Source organism: Vidua macroura, chromosome 1 (assembly GCF_024509145.1).
Source record: "Vidua macroura isolate BioBank_ID:100142 chromosome 1, ASM2450914v1, whole genome shotgun sequence".
Lineage (NCBI taxonomy): Eukaryota > Metazoa > Chordata > Aves > Passeriformes > Viduidae > Vidua > Vidua macroura.
The window spans coordinates 145,212,895-145,231,846 of NC_071571.1; the positions used below are offsets into that span (position 1 = coordinate 145,212,895).

Below are 18,952 nucleotides of genomic sequence, written 5' to 3' on the forward strand. Positions count from 1 at the left end.
CACTGAAGCTGTCAGGTGCCTCCAGAACTGCACACGTCTAAAATAATGGTGTCCTGTTTGTTCCTTCAAAAAGAAAATGCAATATAATTTGAGTATAGCTGAATAGAATATTGCACATGTTCTTTAAGAATGCTAGACAGTGTCAGATGTGGAGTTTCTTTAATCAGATTCTGCATATGGTTTATTAAATTGTGAAAGGTCATATGCTCAAGAGGGTAAAAAGGCAGATGGTATTTTAAAAGTAATTGTTGTCACATCTTGTAACTGCAAGGGACAAAGGGAAAGGTTGAATAAAATGTTTGCATTACCTGTTGACCATGATAAAATACAGCTAAAAGGAACATTGCCATCAGTAGTAAAGACGCCTCCTTTGTACCCAGGAAGTCTGTGCTGGAAAAAGCCAAACAAACAATAAAGTAAAATACAGTTATTTATTTTCCAGTGTTGTAATTGTTCAGAAGTTCCATTTCATAAGTGATAATTTTTGTTGTTCATTAAAAAAATACTCTGGATTTGAAAATTTAATTTAGCAGTAATTAGTTCAAGAGAACAGGAGTGTAATTGGAGAGCTCCCTGTTTGGAGACACATCTTAAGTAACTAAATTGTAGCCTACAGGAGGTACACAGGAGGTGATGAGCTTTCACTTTCAAATGTGATTTGCAAGCTGTGTGTCAGTCAGTCTCTTCCTGGGAGCTCGGTAACAGCCCCTGTGGGGTGCAGGAGGTGACATCGTGGGGGGGAATGGTCAAGGTGGAGCTGACAAAGGGAAACTTCCAGGCTGTGAAAGTAAAAGCCCAGTGAATAAGGCTAGAGATAAAGGATGAACTCCAAGGCAGGAGCTGAAATGAAACATCCCCATATTGTGAAACGGGTTTGGAGATGACAGGGATATAGCATGGATTAAAAGAGGACCAAAAAAATGGCAAGCAGTAGCTAGGACTGGTTTTACTGAGCTACAAAGAGGAAACCAGAGAAGCCTGTGACAAGGGACATAAAGGAAACCCTTGCAGACCACAGGGAAGCAGAGAAGATGAGCCAAGCAGGTACTGGCTGTATGAAATCTGCTGTATGAAATCACTGAGGTGCTGTGTATAGAGCACAAAGAAAGTTTAAAATAAAATGAGAGAGGTTAAAAGCAGTAACAGGGAGTTTCAAATATTGAGAGAAATTACAGTTATGTGGAAAAATGAATAAAAACTGAAGAAAATACCTCTGTATGCAAGGGTGTTTTTTTCTTAAAGCATGTTTCCCAGGGAACCGACAAAAGAGGCTAGGGAAATGGTAGAGCCAAACTTATAGTAAAGCAAATAAGAGAGAAAAAAAAATTGGAGTTGAATTGAATAGAGATACTTGTCAATTATTTTGTTGAAGGGAGATGAGAAAAGGAAGTGGTTATGTGGTGATAAAACCTTGACATTTTAAAAATAATAATAAATGAGTAAATAAAGATGAGAGATTGGAAGAGATTTTGGGACAATTTTTAGAATGCCTTGAGATCTAAGAACAAAGCAAAGTCCAGGTACTGGATCTGTTTTCCATAGAAGTATGGGATGCTATTTTCAGAGGACTCCTATGACAGAGAAATTAGAGAAAAAAAAGAGCAGAACTTGAGACTAAACCAAAAGGAAAATTTCTATTAAGAGAGATAACTGAACTGCCCTTGTGGTCCTAATGAATTTACTGTGCTGGAAATGTGCTGCTATGGGATGAGTCATCAATACAGAGCAAAAGCAAGCAGGAAGTGACCTTGTCATCTGCAAATATATTGGAATTCAAATGTTACCTATTTTGAAGTTGCCCAAAATACAAACTCCAAATGAACACATTCCAAAAGGACCCCTTGTACACTGGCTAAAGGCAGGAGCTCTTAAAGGTCTTAGTTATAAACTCACCTGTTATTGCATATTGTGGTGTTGTAGCTATAACCGCCATAGCTGGATGAGTTTTGTAAGGAGCTGCAAACCCTTTTATTTAAATTATTTATATAGCTAAAAAATCAAATAATTTTCAGGGAACACAATCTTGTGCCCTGAATCTTCATTCTCCCTAATATCAGAGCTTAAGTTCATATCCTTTTTGTGAGAGTGGAGCATCTCAGCTGATTTCCCTATGTCTTGGGCTGTTGGCTACTCCAGGGAATATTCCTGCCTCTTTCTCACTCTTCTGTGATAACAGTCACTAGAGAGTTTTATTGACAGGGAATAGAGGCTACTCTGAATTCTTCAAGTTTTTCACACAAAGGAGGTTCTTTGCCATGCCTGGTTAGTGACAATTATCATGATTTCTACTTCTAGTTACTTAGCTAAAGTTTTGCTTACTGCTGTTTGTCAGATTTGCTGGGGTCTGTTCTGGATATATGATATGTCTGTAGGATGATAATTAACATTAGAAAAAGGAATTACACCCCAAGTCTCTGGTACCTTGGTACTGCAGGAAGCAAGTAAGGAAAGATATGCATGCAGAGCCTCGCTATGTGTAAAGGATGTGGCTGTTGTGAGAATTAATTGTCCTGCAAATCCCTGCTTTTCTCTCACTCTGAGCATCTTTATCTGCACTTACCAGCAGAAACAACTGCAATACTACCCTGGTCAAGTACCAAAGACTAAAGAAATGTTTTTCTGAATGATTTAAATTACTGCTGCTCTAGATTCAGTTATTGCAACACTAATTGCATCTCTGACTCTGTAAATCATTGTGGTTCTTCTGCTCTCTCCAGTTCTTCTTCCTGGAAAAAGAAACTTGGGAGGAGAAGGAGGAGGAGGAGGAGGAGGAGGATGTCCTTCAAGTAGTCTTCTACAAATTATGCCTGTGTTCCTTATGTATTTCACAACTGCACATTATTTGTTTGAATTTTATTATAAAAAATCAATTGTTCACTCCTGTTTTCTTAAACTGAGGGGAAATTTTCAACTGATACCTCTGGAGTTTTCAAGAATAGAAATGACCAAGGTATGTGCATTGCAATGCATATTTTTAGTCGACATTGATAGACTATAGGAGACATAAAATACAAGTCCTGATCAATATTTAAATGCCCTCATGAAATGAACATTTTAATAAAAAGGCTTGAGAAAGAAACAGATTATGAATCATTTTGAATTAGTCACTGCCTGTTGCAACCATCACTCCATATTTAACTATGGTGCTATCCAATACACTCATACTCTGGCAGGACTTGAACCATCACCTTAAAAAAAAGCAGTTGCTGAAGGAGGCTGTGAACACTTACTCTCCATTGTGGTTAAAGTTGTCATATTGCAAAAAAAGGGAAGCATAAATGGTTTCAGTCAGCAGAGAGTAGATCGCAATCATGATGAGAAGTACTGCCAGCTTCAGGACAGAGTTGAGACGAAGAAAGACTGCACAAGTCACCATGGCCAGCACACCAGTGAAGACAAAATACTGAACAGAAAACAGCGCTGGTTAATTTTGGTGATCAGAGATAAGCATCTATGTAAACACTCAAGTAACCAGAAGTATGGAAAGATTATTTTGGATTTCAGTGCTCAGCTAAGTCCTTTAAGGGCCCAGGGCACTTTGAAAATAAGTGTTTTGCTAAAATAGAAGTGAAATTACAAATTCTCTATTTTTCATGGTACCTCCATATCAGCGGAGATAGTTTTCTGTGCATTTATAGCATTTTCATTGCATTACAAGGGAAACAGCATCTTCTATAATTAAAAGAGTAAAGGGAGAGATGCTGCATGCAGTAGTTTGCTACTGTAAAGTCTACTGGGAGAAAACAATTTATATTCCTTTGGAGTCTAAATTTCCACAAGATCCACAAAAGACTCAGGATGGGAGAATCATATTTCTACTTTAATTCTTCCCATGCTACTGAAGAGAGAGGATAAAGCCACAGATTTGGACTTCTTTTTCACTTTTTTTTTTTTTTTTTTTAATTTTTAATATTGTAGGTCTAGCTTGGTTACATTACTCTCTTAAAATGTGATGCCTGGAAGTTTTATTCATATCTTATTTTCTAATCTTTTCATTGTCTCATTTTTCTCAATGATTAGTCATCTGCCAAATGCAATCCAGGCAGCTGATACTGGATAGAGAGAGACAATCATGGTCATGAGCTGTTCAGACTTAAAATAGCAACATCAACACCCACAGTCCAAATGTAGTTTAAATTAACTCCAATCACACAGCTTTAGGAGCGATCGTATTCATTTTTCTGGGTACAGCTTTTCTTTAGTACAGTTTCTCTGTAGGAAACTCTGCATCCCTGCTGTTGAGAGCATACTGCTGGCAGTATCATGACACTGCCATATGACTTTCAAAGCAACATACTTCTCTTATATACACATGACCAACACATTGATTTTGTTGCCTGCTTGCTCATCTTAGAGAGGGTTTCTTTATTATTTTTTTCTCCAAAACCAATCTTAAAATAACCATAGCAGTCTAACTACTGTCTTTGTCATGTAGGAAGTTTTGCTCTCCATTACATTCATGTAAATTAGGTAGTGTGTTTTATTGCACTAGGTTCATTGAATCATTGCTAGGTGTGTTCCTAGCATAAAGGTTCTGTATAATGTTCAAAGGTTAAATTTTATTTGTAATTCCCCATTAGATTTTAAGGTTAATTTCTTCTGTAACCAGCCTCTGCTTTTTCTATCAACATACGGAAATGTTCCCTTCTTCACAGTGTTGAGCCCCTGACTCCACCACAAGGTAGTGGTTGCCATATAACCTTTGTGGATCCACACCTCAGATTCAAAAGTACCCTCAGAAATACCTCAGGACAGGAACAGATGTCCGTAAAAGAGGCAGAGGAATTGAAGGTCTGGTTCTTCAGGGCTATTGGTTTGTCAAAATCACACCACAGCTGTGAAGAAATAAAACAAAATCAGGGCTACATTGTGCACTGGCGACTAACTGCTTGTCTGGCTGTCTGGGTTCAGGGCTGGGACTGGCTGACCTGCAGCTCTCCACCTGGCACCAAGGGCTGAATAAATGGACAGTAAGAAGACCTACTGTGGAGATGAAATGGAAAAGGGGGAGCTATTTGTGCTGCAGATATTCAGCATTTGAATAGTCTCCCTATGCTCTCTTTTCAGAGTGGAAAGATGAGCTCCTCTGGGACTTCCAGAGGACTCATGCTGGACTCTTAAAAATGACCTCTCAAAGTGCTTAGACTTTGCTATAAGCTATAGAGAAAATTATTTAATTGGGAGCACAAAATCAGATTAAATGTGTGCCCTTTCTGCAAGCTGTTTTAATCTGCTATGGATAGTGTTATCCTTTTGGATATGGGACATCCAGCCTTCATTTTCACGATATCACACAGACCTGGTTGTACCAAAACATGATGTGGTCCCAGAACAGCAACTGTGATGCTTAGAATGGAAGCGAATAAAAATTCACTCATGAAATTATGGTTATGATAATGTTATACTGCTTTTTGTTGTTATGACCTGCATTGATTTTAATGGTATTTCCAACCAAGAGCTTTAGATACAAGGCATTGTGGAGTTGGAATACATTATGGTCTTAACATGAAGAAAAAATCATTAATTGCTTCATGTTTTGACACTTAAAGCAGATGGAGTCTCCTGTCATATATATTTATTTACTCTGGATGACTGTAATAGGTCATGTCATCAACCTGGTGTGCACAATCTAATTAGAGGTCTTTTTACCCAATAGTTAAAGAATTCATTTAATGAGACCCAATTTCTTATCATTAAATTCCAATTAATTTTGAACTTGGGACTCTTTTGTTTGTTCTTTTAGCCATTAGCCATCTCTGCAGTGCAGGAGTATTACCTGACTGGCTGTGCACTCTTCCGTGACACCAGACAATTAATGGTACCTTCTGAAAATTTATGAGGTATAGAACACCTCTCTGCAGGGCAAAATGTCACAAGTATAGGTGTTTTTTTTTTTAAGAGATTTTCAGGATCAGAAACTTAATTTTATAGCAATAAGAATACACTTAAGACTCACAAGACTCATTTGCACCCCTGGTGAAACCAAAGCTTTATGGCTCAGAAAGCATCTGAGTCTTAGATGCCTCCAGTTGGCTGCATTTGAACTCAGTGAACACGCAAAGCTGCAAGGCTGAGATGCATTACCTGTTCTCAAATGCATGCAGGTCCCTCCTGAATAAACTATTATTATGGAAGAATTTTGACATATAAAATAATGGGAGTATATTAATATTGTCATTTCCTATAGAGATCAGGACTCAGTGACTCAAGTCATTATCCAGATAAATATATGAAAATACATATGACTGTCTCCTGCTTTATGGAAATCCACTGGTGTGACAGTAAAATGTAATTTTCTTTTGATTGTCTTTGGATTAGCCAACCCAGAAAATTGTGGAGGACAAATCTTAAAAAATAATGTACAAGAAATCAGGGGAAGTAACAAACTGGGCATAGATAGTGTGTTAGAAATCTTTTTTAAGATCAAGACCAATTGTACCAAAATCTTTCCTGAAAGGTATTTGTTATACATGATTTTAAAACTTCCAAATTCTAAAACACTGCTTAGTAATTTATATTGTAATGCACCACTGTCCTTTTCTTCAGGAAGTTTTCAGCTCAATTGAACTTCCTGACATTTACTGTATTTATATTTTTTCAGTAATGATAGAAATGCATTTTTCTTTCACTGACTTACTCTCCTATCAGTAATACTTTTAATCTCTCTGTGAGATATTTACCACATTCTTGGCTCAGACTTCAGCACCTGTCAGGTTGTCTGACATTATAATCTGCCTAAATTATGCAAAGCTCTCTCATGCTGCTGAATACATCAGTATAATCAGGGCTCTATTGGAATTTTTAAAATTATTATTTTAGCAATTGTTTTATTTTTCTTAGTAATCTAAATAATAGTAGAATTGTAAGATGAGCTGAGAATTTATGAGAGGAAGAATTTAATATCCATAAGCATTTTTTGGATTGACAGTCTCTAAAAAAGTATTTCAGATGTCAGAAAATTACAAATGGTCCTCAAAGTGTGGATATGTTGGACAGAAACTTGACAAAATGTTTTAAAAATAGATGATACTAATGAGAGAGAAATAATTAGATATTTCAGAAATACACAGACCAAGCAATGGACTGAATTTCCTGAAGCTGTGATGCTTTGCCTTTTTTATATTATCTAAATCACAGACAGCTTATGGATGTAGTTAGCAAGTCCTGTAGCAAGCTTAATAATTCATAAATCATCTTTTACTGTATAATATTCCTTGGTTCCCTATAAGCTTACAATATTGATGATGGCTCCAAGGAAATTAATCAGAATGGATGCAAAGATAATGACATTCCTTGCCAAGTAGGTCTCATTAATCCAGCAGCAAGTTTTCCGGAGCATTAAGGGTAAACATTTGTAATCCTCTGCCGTAGTTATCAGCACGAGAGCGGAGTGCAGCATAATCAGGATAGAAAACTGAATGACCATTGGTATCACTCTGGGGAAAAAAAAAGAGAATCTGGCATTAAATCTCAACACAATCGGTCAAGGGAAAAGCTGGACAACATGTCCATGTAGAACTAGTCAAGAGAGTCAGGAAGGCTTATCACCCTTATCAGCCTTATTGTATTTTGGATACAATTCCTCTCACTGCATAGGTATATGCAGATAGAAGTCACCTCGAGATTCAGATCAACTCACTCTCTAGTGGCTGTACTTTGATCCCAGGTTATGGACACTGACAGAGGGTGATGCAAGATTACTTCCTTCAGTTTCCCACAGTGCAGCAGTATTCTGCAACAGCCTTCTTGCTTTGCAAAGCCAAGTGTCTGCGATCCGATTTGGAACTGATAGTTTCTAACTATACCTCAGATATATATAGACAGTCTATATATGCTGGTGCAGCCTACCAGTTCTACTAACCTAGCCTGATCCAGCTCTGAATGAAAGCAAATTCAGGCCTTCAGAAAGATTAGGATCAAGCCTCAAGAGGTCCAGCCTGAGGACACTAAACATTAGCACTTATTTTGGACTGCCAAACTCTACATGTAAGACCCATGTTATTGAATTAAGATACTATAAAGGGAGCATCTACACACCCAAGTCTGGGATATAAACCCAAAATTGCATAATAACCTGCTTATGTCCCTGAGAAACTGAGACCTTGTATTTGTTCACAATAAATTTATAGGAAACAATTTTTTTTTCCTCTTCTTCTGTTCAGTTGGAGATTGGTGTGCTTGTGTCTTGCCTAAGCCTGTTTGATTTAAAAATTAAACTGAAGGTTGCATAGTATGACCTCTGAGATTAACAAGTATCTGTGCTAAGATTTTGATGAGAGTACGCTGATATGATCAAGTACAATAAAATTCATAGACAAGGTTAGAGGAATCCAAACAAAAAACTTTAATAATTTTCTGTCCATAAACTTCTCCCAGAACTGGGACACTGGGCTTGGATCACCCTTTCATTCAAGAAGAGGTTCAAGACCAATTGATTTTCTTTTCAGGGTTTCTTTTACTGCCAAGATCAAGTGACGTTTGAAAAGAGCTTTTGCCTTCCCTCTTTCTGATGTACAGTCCCAAATCAACTGATTTGACCCAAAAGGAAAACTTACGTAAAAGAGAAGATGCAAGTGTTTAAATTAATAATAATTTGAAATCTGCTTTCTTTTCCTTCACAAGAATACCCCAGTGAAAAATGGGCAGAAGTAAGAGTATCTCAGCAGTCTAGTCTAGTAAGACCTACTGTCCACGTGAGCATATAAATAGTTCATTGCAGGAAATTGATGACACTCCCAGGCCTCTCAGATGGAGAAGATGAATCACTGCAAAGTTGGCAATGTAATATAATGGTTTCATAAAGGACAGTTATGGTAAAAAATATGACATTAGTTTATCTCACAGTAATTTCCCCAACTCCATATTTCAGAGAATGAAAACTATTGTAAAGATTTTTAAATTCATGTGCATCTGCCCTGTCAGGGAAAAATGCATGAATGGATCAAACATTTATTCTTAGGGAGACAGATATAAACTGAGATAAAATTCTGAAACTTCCATACCTATTCGATTTGAGATATGATTCCCTTCTTTAACACACAGACTAAGGTAAACTCTCTGGGAAACTCCCCAAAGAACCTTAGTAATATATGTTCTATGACAATTTAAATAATATTTCCACCAAATTTTCAGAAACCAAAAAACTCAGCTCAAAAAATATTCACACGTCTACTTAAGTAAATGCAAAATTTCATCCTTGTTCAACAGAAATCTGAAACACTGCAAAACTCTTATATGTGTCTTTAGGAAGTGGGTAAGTTACCATGAGGACTGAATAATAGTTAGTGGTTTCATGGAAACTATTTCCATGGTTTTCCACCCTAGTATTTTACTTCTCTGATATTTACCAGAGGTGTAACAAATGAATATGCAGTTATTTCAAGTATTCTCTGAATCTAAATCCTGTCTAACTTTGTGATAGTTTGTTCAATTGCTCACACCTTGAACTGCTTTTAGAACTGGAACTTAGAAAATTTGAACTTCCAGATTATTTTCTCATCCAATATGTTTAAGCATATTGAAACCTTCTCACTCAAAACCCCTATCCTGTTATTTTAGGGTTTCTCATCTGTTGACGGGCATGCTTTTTAAAAAACTGAAACACATTTTTTTGAAGCAGAGTATGAGAACATTAAAAAAAACAAGACCAGAATTTGTCTCCTTAAGCCTTGACAGTGATCTTCAGCTCCTGACAGAACATAGGAATGGCCATAAAACACCCATGTGTCTCCAAAGCTGCTCTCACAAAAGGGGTAGTGGTAAATATCCTTTCCCTAAATATCTTCCAAGGTTCTAGCAATCAGCCTTTCAGGGCATTCTTGAAGACAAGGTCATATTTTTTAAAAAAACCTCTACTGATCTTTTCTTGTAGGAATTTATCTAATCTTAATTTTGACCTACTTGTATTTGCAACCTCTTTAACATTCAGTGACAAAAAGGTCCTCAGGGAAAAACACAAGACTACTGGCAAGATGAGAAACTAGGAGGTGAGATAGCTGCAGGCAATGTGTTTTTGTGACTCCTTCCCCCTCACTCCAATGGACTAAACACCCTCACAGGAGTTAACAGAGATGAATCTGTGCAGGTAGAAAAAAAAATGTCCTTTTTTTTTTTTTTTTTTTTTTTTTTTTTTAATCTGGTATGGCAGTGATTGATATAGCAGCAGAAATCTTTTTGGAAAACAGGTTCTGTTAATAAGATCCATAAATCTTCTTGCACATACTGAGGAAAAAATATAACAAAAAAAACACACAAGCAAACAAAAACATCTACCAGAAGTGAAGAACTTTAAATGTGTACTGGGAGAAGAACTTCTAAAAAGCAAACAAACTTACTAGGGGCAATATAGCACATAAGGAACAACAGAAGGTCACATACTACTCTGGGTACTTTCTCAGCTGAGAATTATAAAACATATGAGACACAACTGCTACAGAATGTAGTTGTCTGCCTGCACCTAACACCACTTTGGTGTTCTCAGACATCAACCTGGTAACTCAAGTCTTCCAGAAATGATCCAAGAAATCTTGCTGCACTACTGTAACACAATAAATATCTTATTTCTTGTACTCTACTGTCAACCATAAGTCAAGGTTCATCTGAGTGCTAGAAACTACCTAAGAAATATCTTATTCTGAGCATTCTCTTTTAACACTTGCTCTGTCAAAGACCAAATGGGACCAGAGGGTTGTTACAGTGGCAGTCCTGTTCTAGAAAACTGACCTCAGTCCTTGCACATACTCTTGTGATCTCATTATTAAATTGTAGACAAAAATGCCAAATGATATGGTTGAGTCTGTGAAATGTGGACACCGAGGTCTCATCTATGTTAGATTTTCATTTTGATAGGAATATATTGCTTGGACAGCCTCAAAGGAGAGCAAAGTGAAAACAGATCTACCAGATCGCCCTCGTGCTTATTAATGGCCTGAGATCGCTTTTCCCAGCTGGGCAAATCACATTGTCAGCAGCAAAGCAAGCAGTACAATTCTCTTACAAAGCATTTATTAAACAAAACCAAGAGAGTCACTGATACCCAAGGTGATTATCATTCACTTAGCAAAGAGGCACAGCTATTGCTCTGGATCATGTTTCACCAGGACATACTGTGGCAAATTTTTGTAACTTAAATTTCCATTTAACTTGGTGGTAGTTCTACTTGAAAACATAACAATATAACATCAGTACATGCTTCTGTCTCGCTTGAAAACATGTAGCTGTAGATATTGTGGTAAAAAAGGAGTTAGTATTGCAAAAAATGTGAACAAGTATTTCCAAACACTTCTGGGTAACAAGCAGATTTTATTGGTTCATTGCACATCAATCCTAAAAATGTTATTCCACTGCGTCCCTAAGGCCGCCTTCAGATATCTAGAGATATATTTCTGTATTTACCTGGAAGAAGGGAGCAAGCTTTGGATAGCGGTGATAAATACCAGAACAATAAATGCACACACCAAGTTTGATTTGAATACTTCATCCCGCATTTGAGAATACTAGAATAAAAAAAAAACAACAAAAACACACACACACAGAAAATAAATTAGCTGTTAATACATGAAGTAGTTTCATTAAGCCTGATGCATATAGGAGACATGGGGAAAATTAGCACAGTGCACCAATAAATCAATAAACCTGACTTTTGTTTGAAAATAAAACCCATCAAATAAATTGTTAATAATCTGGTAAAATATTTTAACCAAGACAGCAAAAATCTGTAATTTGAAATACAAAAGAGTTCTGCTTTGTTCAAAATTATTTGCTTTAAAAATCCTGAGGTAGACACTAGGAGCTTGTGCTGCTGTATAGAATACTAAACATTTAATTGCTTATAAAATACTTAATAACCAGAGAAACCACAAATTTCCTCACATGAAGACAAGCACTGGAGTCATCTGTGACACTGTGTGCCTGATGGCACAGAGATGTCTCCATGATGGCCAAATTGAGGCTGGTCTGCTATTTTTTCTAATTTTCTTTTTTAAGAAAATTATGCAATTAGAACATTCTGTGACTATTTGGGATGCTGGGATGCTGACACTCTGTATCCTAACAAAGTCAGAGTTTGTGTGGAAACTTGGTGATATGGGCATTCTCCAAATGTAAAAGACTATTTGAGGTGCATTATTATAAAGATTTATTGAAAAAATATTTTTCTCCAGCATATCAAACAACTGAGAATACTATCAGGTTCCTTTTTTAATGGAAATTACCAAGAAATGGAGTAACAGACACATCGATAGACCACAGTGGATCAGTTAAAGTGGAAATAATAACCACATCCTCAGCTGTTGTGTATCATTGCTAATTCAATTAAACTGCAGCTGTTTACAGCAGATGAAGATTAGTCCATAGGAATATGTTTTGTAATTCTCTATATCTTTATGGATGCCACCAAAGTTTCTTTGTTTACAAGAAATCCTGCGAAGGCTTGCCCCAGTCATTTTTCTTCCTCTAAACAATAACTTCATTGTGTTTAAGCCTTTGCTGTTTCAAAGGGGCAGAAAAAAAGTTTAAAATAGTCAAAGCAATATCAGATACCAGAATCCCTCTCCAGAAATTTGGAAATAGGGAAAACTGTTGTTATAAATGATAGAAATCGTTATAATATTAAAAAAAAATGTGTCAAGAACATACACTGAGAGACTCCAGCTTTGCAGCTTTGAACTGGATTTCATAGGTAATTTGCTCTTGAAGGGAGATCCTAACTAGACTGGGAGTATTTTCCCTACATGGACCTTTGGTTGAGACATTGTCTCAGCATAAACATCTGATCAAAACAGTCTCAAGCTGCCAGATGGAAAAAAGGTTTCACTTCCCTGCTCTTATTTGCCATGAGTAAGAGAGGGGGTTCATTTGCTGGTGTTCCTCATTTTGACTCCTCCTCTCCTGTGATTATACCTTGCGTCTGCTGTTGGCAGTATCACTTTGGCATGAGTTTTGATATTGGCCACAGGTAATTCCACTTCATTTTGCTGCTGGAACCCCAGATGCACTGACACTGACTTCATGTGCAAGGAAGCAGAACTGCATCAGTCTGCATAAATAATGGACATGGGCTTTTTTTAAATAGGGAAAAAGAAAGGTATTTTCCTTAAAATATAACATGAAATCCCAACTGTTCCATAGGGAAATTAAGGCAAACTAGATGAATGAAACACAAACATAGAATGGCCTGCTGTGTTGAGCATTATGTCAAAAGGATGGATGCTGCGTTCTAATCAGTAGCAACATTGTGATGAGGAATTGTTGGCATCCCTAGGCAGCACTGACATAAATGATAAATGTAGCAGCTCTATAGCAGTCTACCCCTTAATGACTTGGAGAAGTAATTGAAGGATTCACTAAGCCTCAAGGCCCTTCAAAAATCATGGGGAGGCATGTAGCCAACCAGAGCGGTGTAGATTGGTAGGAAGAATTGCGATGTGACTTTGTCTGCAGTGAAAATCTTCCCTGCAGCACCCCACAGAGCCACCCGTGCTGGTGTGACTTGTTCATGGCCCAGTGAAGGCTCCCATGGGGCTTGGGCCATTTACCTGCGCTGCTGGGAGGGAACTCTTTATGTTCTTGCCCAGCCTGCTGGCTGAAACTAAGAAAGGCCAAGATTATTCTGTTGACTAAAGCTGCTTGTTCCTCACCTTTCTCTTCCAAAGCCTCTTTGAAAGGGGAGCACCAGTAATATGACAGGCTTAACATGTTCCCCTAAAGAAAAGGTTTGTGCACTGGGGAGGAAGGTTTTTTATCTTATTCTCGCTGCTGCTCTTTGACTCAGAGAGGACCTTAGAGATGAAAAGGGAGCACAGGTTTGTTCTTCATCAGAGTAATGTTGGAAAAGTTTCTGTAATACAGGAGAGGAATGGAAGAATATGTTTCAAGAAGTCTAAGACAGAAGAGGAAAGGACCTCCTGAGAATACCAAAGAGTAGACAGAGATCCAGTTGCTGACCAACAATAGAAATGTTGCTGAACAGGCACAGAGACAGCGTCTCTCGTAGACCTCCTTGCAACTGGAAGTTTCTGAGTTGAAGGAAGGAGGTGATGCCTGTGTCTGTTGAGATACAGCAAGCAGGAAGAGCAAAATTGTTTTCCTACTCATGTAATTTCTATTTATCTTACCAGTCAGAAATGCTGAAACAGAGGAACTCAGATATTTAGGTCTACTATTTGAACTAAGAAAACATGTACTTTGAAATTCAAAGCTCTTTTGATATTTCCAGTGTGCCCACCTCACAGAAAATACGTAAATGTTTCATGTCTAAACCCAGCCTGTTTTCTAATCCAAGCAGAGATATGCAGGAAGACTTTGAATATCTTTATACAAACATTTACATTGGAAACTTCCTTTAATAAATCCCTACCAGCATGTAAAATTCCCTGTCCTGTACCTCTACTTTACCCTGTATGAAAGTACATGGTATGTATATTTTAAAGTTGCTGATATTTAGGGAGATCATAATGATGATAACTTTTAATTATTGGAATAATCTGAAGTAGTATCAGATTTTCCTATGAACTACTATATAATTGGAAATTTTAGTATATTTTCATGCTACCATCAGAAGTACTTTCCTGTGATGAGTTGCTCCACCTGCCTACATGTTATTTGTGAAAAAACCTCTAGTAAAATTGAGCGTGAATTGTTTCTAAATGACATATCAAGCATTAACGAGTGAAATGCAGGTTAGTAATGACTAGTCAATTTCTGTAAAGAATCTATAAAATATACCAGGTAGGGTCCTGCACAAATCCTGTGAAAAATGAAATATTGCAGAATTCCTATGGAAATACACATAATCCCTCAGAGAGTTAACCCATTCTCTAATGCAACTGCTACTGCTTGCTGTGGAATACACATTTATCCTATCACCACAGAAGGACAAAGAACAATGACAGAAGAGAGGAGTGGGAAGATGTTCCAGTGGTTTAACTGCACTGACATAGCAGTTATCTAAACCAATATAAACCAGGATCTGTGCTAGCTCCATGGTACTTTTGTGCATGTTGATTCCAGAATTGTTTGGGTTTTTTTTTTTTAACTTTTTGAAATCTTAAAGGAAGAAATACATAAATTTCATGTTTCGTGAAAACCTGATATCTGGAATTGCTTTATAGTGAAAAAAAATTCAAACCAACGCAGACTATTTAAACAGAAGCCCAGTCTTTCATTTCAGATCTATTCATGTCACCCTATGATCCCACATCAAGGTAGTCCTGTTACTAGGAAGAAATATAGTTTATTGTTCATGTGGTTGCTCACTTTTCTATCCTTTGAGGTACAGAACATTAACACAAGGTAAAGGTAACACTTCTTGGCCAGGATCTCAGCTATTTAAACCTGAATTTGCTGTGTTTCCTAAATGGACTGGAAAAAGGGAGAAAGTGGTAGTAACAACATGGCATGGAGGAAATAGCTACTTTCTGCAGGAAAATAATTAAAATATTACTTTTTTCCATGACTTCCTGAAACCTATGGTTAAACACTAAGGTGATAAGGACAAACCTGTACTTAGTGTACAGGCATGCAGGAGGAAAGGATCATTTTCCATGCTGTCCTATGAGATAATAGCTCCTATCTACAACAAAGAGGACACTATGATTCATGATTCATCTTCCCTTAATCCACATAACTCCTCTGTATCCTGGTACATTTCCCATAACTATCTGAGCACACTCATGATGTCACAGCACCCTGAGCAGAAGCAAGGGGAATGCTAACCAGAGGCTGTCCAGCTGTTGGTGGGGGATGTACCAGAACAAATAAAGCAGTAGTGATATTTCTTAAAACTTTACTCCTTCCTAATATGAGAAACCAGATAAATTTTTGGAACAGAAAGAAGATTCAGTCAACTTTGCTGAACAGATTTTATATTTCTATTGCCTGTGCAATAGTTGGGACTAACACCTGAGGAAATATTGAATGAAAGCATAATTCTCCAAACACTGCAGCCCAATTCTCCACTGAAAAATATCTTACTGGGAAGAAAATGTAGCAAACCTGCTGAAATTTTAACTTTTAAATAGACTTTTTTTCATTCAGATGCAATTAAAAACTTTATTAATGTTTTAAATCTGACCTATGTAATGTGATGGATTAGGGCATGGATCTTTTTTAATTTCTTAAATTGCATTTAAATTGAATTCTAGACTACCCTTATAGTTTTTCTTTGTGGCTGACAATTGTGAAACATAAAATAATAAGAAAGTTTATTTTCTGCATATGGGATCTGATTCTGGGCAGTTCCCTTTTACACCAGCCCATGCTCAGGCCTTATGTGATTAAATAGCGCAGTAAGGCGAGGTGAGCCCCTAACAAGTTTTCTCATTCATCAAGTTGTTTGTGATCAGGCTGTTTCCTCCTTTAATAAAAAAAAATTCAGATTCTTTCACCATATCTTTTTTTCTTGTGTCTTGAAAAGATTAAAGATTATTCATGACTTCTGGGACTTTATGTAGTAATTCATTTGATATAGGAGATCATGAATTTCACTTGCTCTGGGTCCCTGTCAACTTCGCACAATAACTGCACTGAAAGAAGTATCTTCATATCTTCCTTTTCAGCAGATAATTATTTGTGGATAATTTGGTTTTGGGGGTTCTACCTTGTGTCTCAGTGTAAATATCCTCATGAGGAAATGCAATTTTGTATTTCTGTTTTAGCAAACATTTGTTATTTCTTCTACAAGATTACTAGAGCAATAAGGGCTTACGTATACTTCAAGCAGAATTTCTCTTTTCCAGTTGTCATGATAAAACTCTCACTAATCAGTCTTGCTGAGGACTAGTCTCTCATAAATCAAGTAAAAATGTCTGTTTTCCAGTGGAAGTTAGAGTGATGGTGGAGAAGTGAGCCTCAATGCTTTCAATTCCTCGCTATTTTTATTTCCTTTCAGTCAAGTGCACATAGTATTGCAGACCTGCTGTTGCTGCACTGTCATAGCATATGAGATTATCAAAGAAAGTCAATGAAATTATTTGAGATCTGTGCAACTTCACTCTGTGCCATCACCTTTCAAGGAGTGTTCTCCCATTACCTTATCTTTTAAAACTTATAATTTACATCTGGATGTAGACTGAAAGAGAAGTTGATGAAATCATATTGCTGTTGAGAAGCAGCAAAGACAGGAACCATGTTTAGCTGTTAGAAACAGTTTTTTTAAGAAGGATGTTTAAAACAGAGACTTGAGAAATTACTCTTGACTTGAAATAAATATTGCAGCTGCATAAAGGACATCAGAGGGATTCTGTGACTAAGTGGAAGGAACATATCTATATAAATATATATATATTTTTTTTTTGATAGAAATCTAAGTTTTTTAATATGCTCAATTATTGTTAGTGCCAAAGTAACCTGTCATCTGGCAGAAAACTGCTTATACTCAATACCATGTTCAACCCAGCCAGTGGTTGCTGTTTTCAGAAACTGAGTTCGTTCAGTGTACATATTTTCCAACAACGAAATGCAATCATTTCAGCATTATAGCACCTGCATCATGTCACCGTGTATTATGAACTCTAGCTCAGCCCCACCTTCTGAAAATTGAAACAAAATGAAAAAGAAAAAGAAAGCAAGAAAAAACAACACAAGCCAGAGCCTACAGCTTTTCTACTTCAGTGAACATTTATTACAATTTGAGTTGTGAATAATGCAGCTACCAAGCCCCAGCTACCTTATGCTCCAGGCTGGAGTCTTTAAACATCAGTGAAAAAGGCTTGATATGCTCTCTTCTCAATTTATCGCCACTCCGTAAGTCGATGGTGTGCTCTATTCGCTTGTTAATTTCCTCAGGCCCAGACTGGACATGCAAAGCTTGTGCAAGATGGTTTGGAAGCAGATTTATTGAATTTCTTGTTAGGGCAGCCAGAGTCTAGGGGAAAGCACATGCAAACAGAATAAACCTGCTGGTCCCCTTGGGTTAAAAATGCAATGTTTTAGTTCATGTTGCATTGCAAACCATTACAGCATTCCATGCAATTCATTCAATGAAACCTATAGAAGTGTAAAATAATAACTCTGTTCCACTAGACACATACAGTACATTAAGGGGAGCATTTTAATGCCTTCCTTTTTACAGGCTAGGAGGTTTGTTGCTGCACTGAGCATTAGGACTATATTCCACTTTCCAAATCTGATATTTAATTATTAAAGCATGCATGAGGGGAGTACACACCAAAATCACAGCAGGATATTTGACTTGATGGTGTGTTTTAATAAATAAGAATGGAAGCCATATAAAACAAAACCCACAACACAGGACTAGTGACATTTTTCTTATCTCAAAGTTACTGGATGTGTGTAGTTAAGGAACAGATCACTTAGTCAGGAGTGAAGAAGGTGACATTTCTGATTACTTCAGCATGGGTTTTCAGATATTTTCTTCTTCACTACTGGTAAATTTCAGCCAATCTACATTACAGTTAGGCTATATGATTTAATTTAACTGTAATTCATATTAGTATTTAAAATATCATTTCAAATGCATTATTCCTTTGGTATTTCAATGACTAATCAAAGAAGAAAATGAAAATACTTTTGCTTCACAAAGGAATTCTACCAGATATAGTATGAAGGGTGTTTCGTCTTCAGCAAAGAGTTACAGTTTGCTTTCATAAAGAGAATAATTCATTCCCATTTTATGGTGCCATTTCATGACACAAACCACAATGAAGCAGCTCTTTCCCACTTGAATGGGAAAAGAAACTCTACTACTGTAATATTCCCAAGGGTTAAGAAATGTTAATGAATGGAGAGGATGTGAAACTTCATACATCATAGCATAAGACATTTCAGCATTATTATGGGTGGGAAATAAAATTCTGCCTGAGAAAAGTTATTCCATAGGTCCTTCCTAAAAAGACCTTCAGCTCTAACTCCTACTGGGCATTGTTGAAACAGGAGCTTTGGATGTTTTGTCACCAGATGCCCCTGGAAAGCCAATTCTTTTGTATCACAGGAT

At 37.0% G+C, this 18,952-nt stretch overlaps 1 protein-coding gene across 3 annotated transcripts in view; it reads right to left on the bottom strand.

The window, feature by feature from the left end:
- The window catches only part of ADCY8 (adenylate cyclase 8), a 117,585-nt gene that overhangs the window by 18,118 nt on the left and 80,515 nt on the right, over window positions 1-18,952 (bottom strand). For 2 of the 3 annotated variants that reach the window (XM_053992674.1, XM_053992665.1), the window contains 6 exons: window positions 17,666-17,863; window positions 11,395-11,495; window positions 7,235-7,436; window positions 4,746-4,835; window positions 3,231-3,403; window positions 309-390 (listed from right to left, as the gene is read on the bottom strand). In XM_053992674.1, the coding sequence (XP_053848649.1) occupies window positions 309-390; window positions 3,231-3,403; window positions 4,746-4,835; window positions 7,235-7,436; window positions 11,395-11,495; window positions 17,666-17,863 (846 nt within the window). The remainder of the gene's footprint in view (window positions 1-308; window positions 391-3,230; window positions 3,404-4,745; window positions 4,836-7,234; window positions 7,437-11,394; window positions 11,496-17,665; window positions 17,864-18,952) is intronic. The other variant, XM_053992682.1, reaches the window with a different exon arrangement.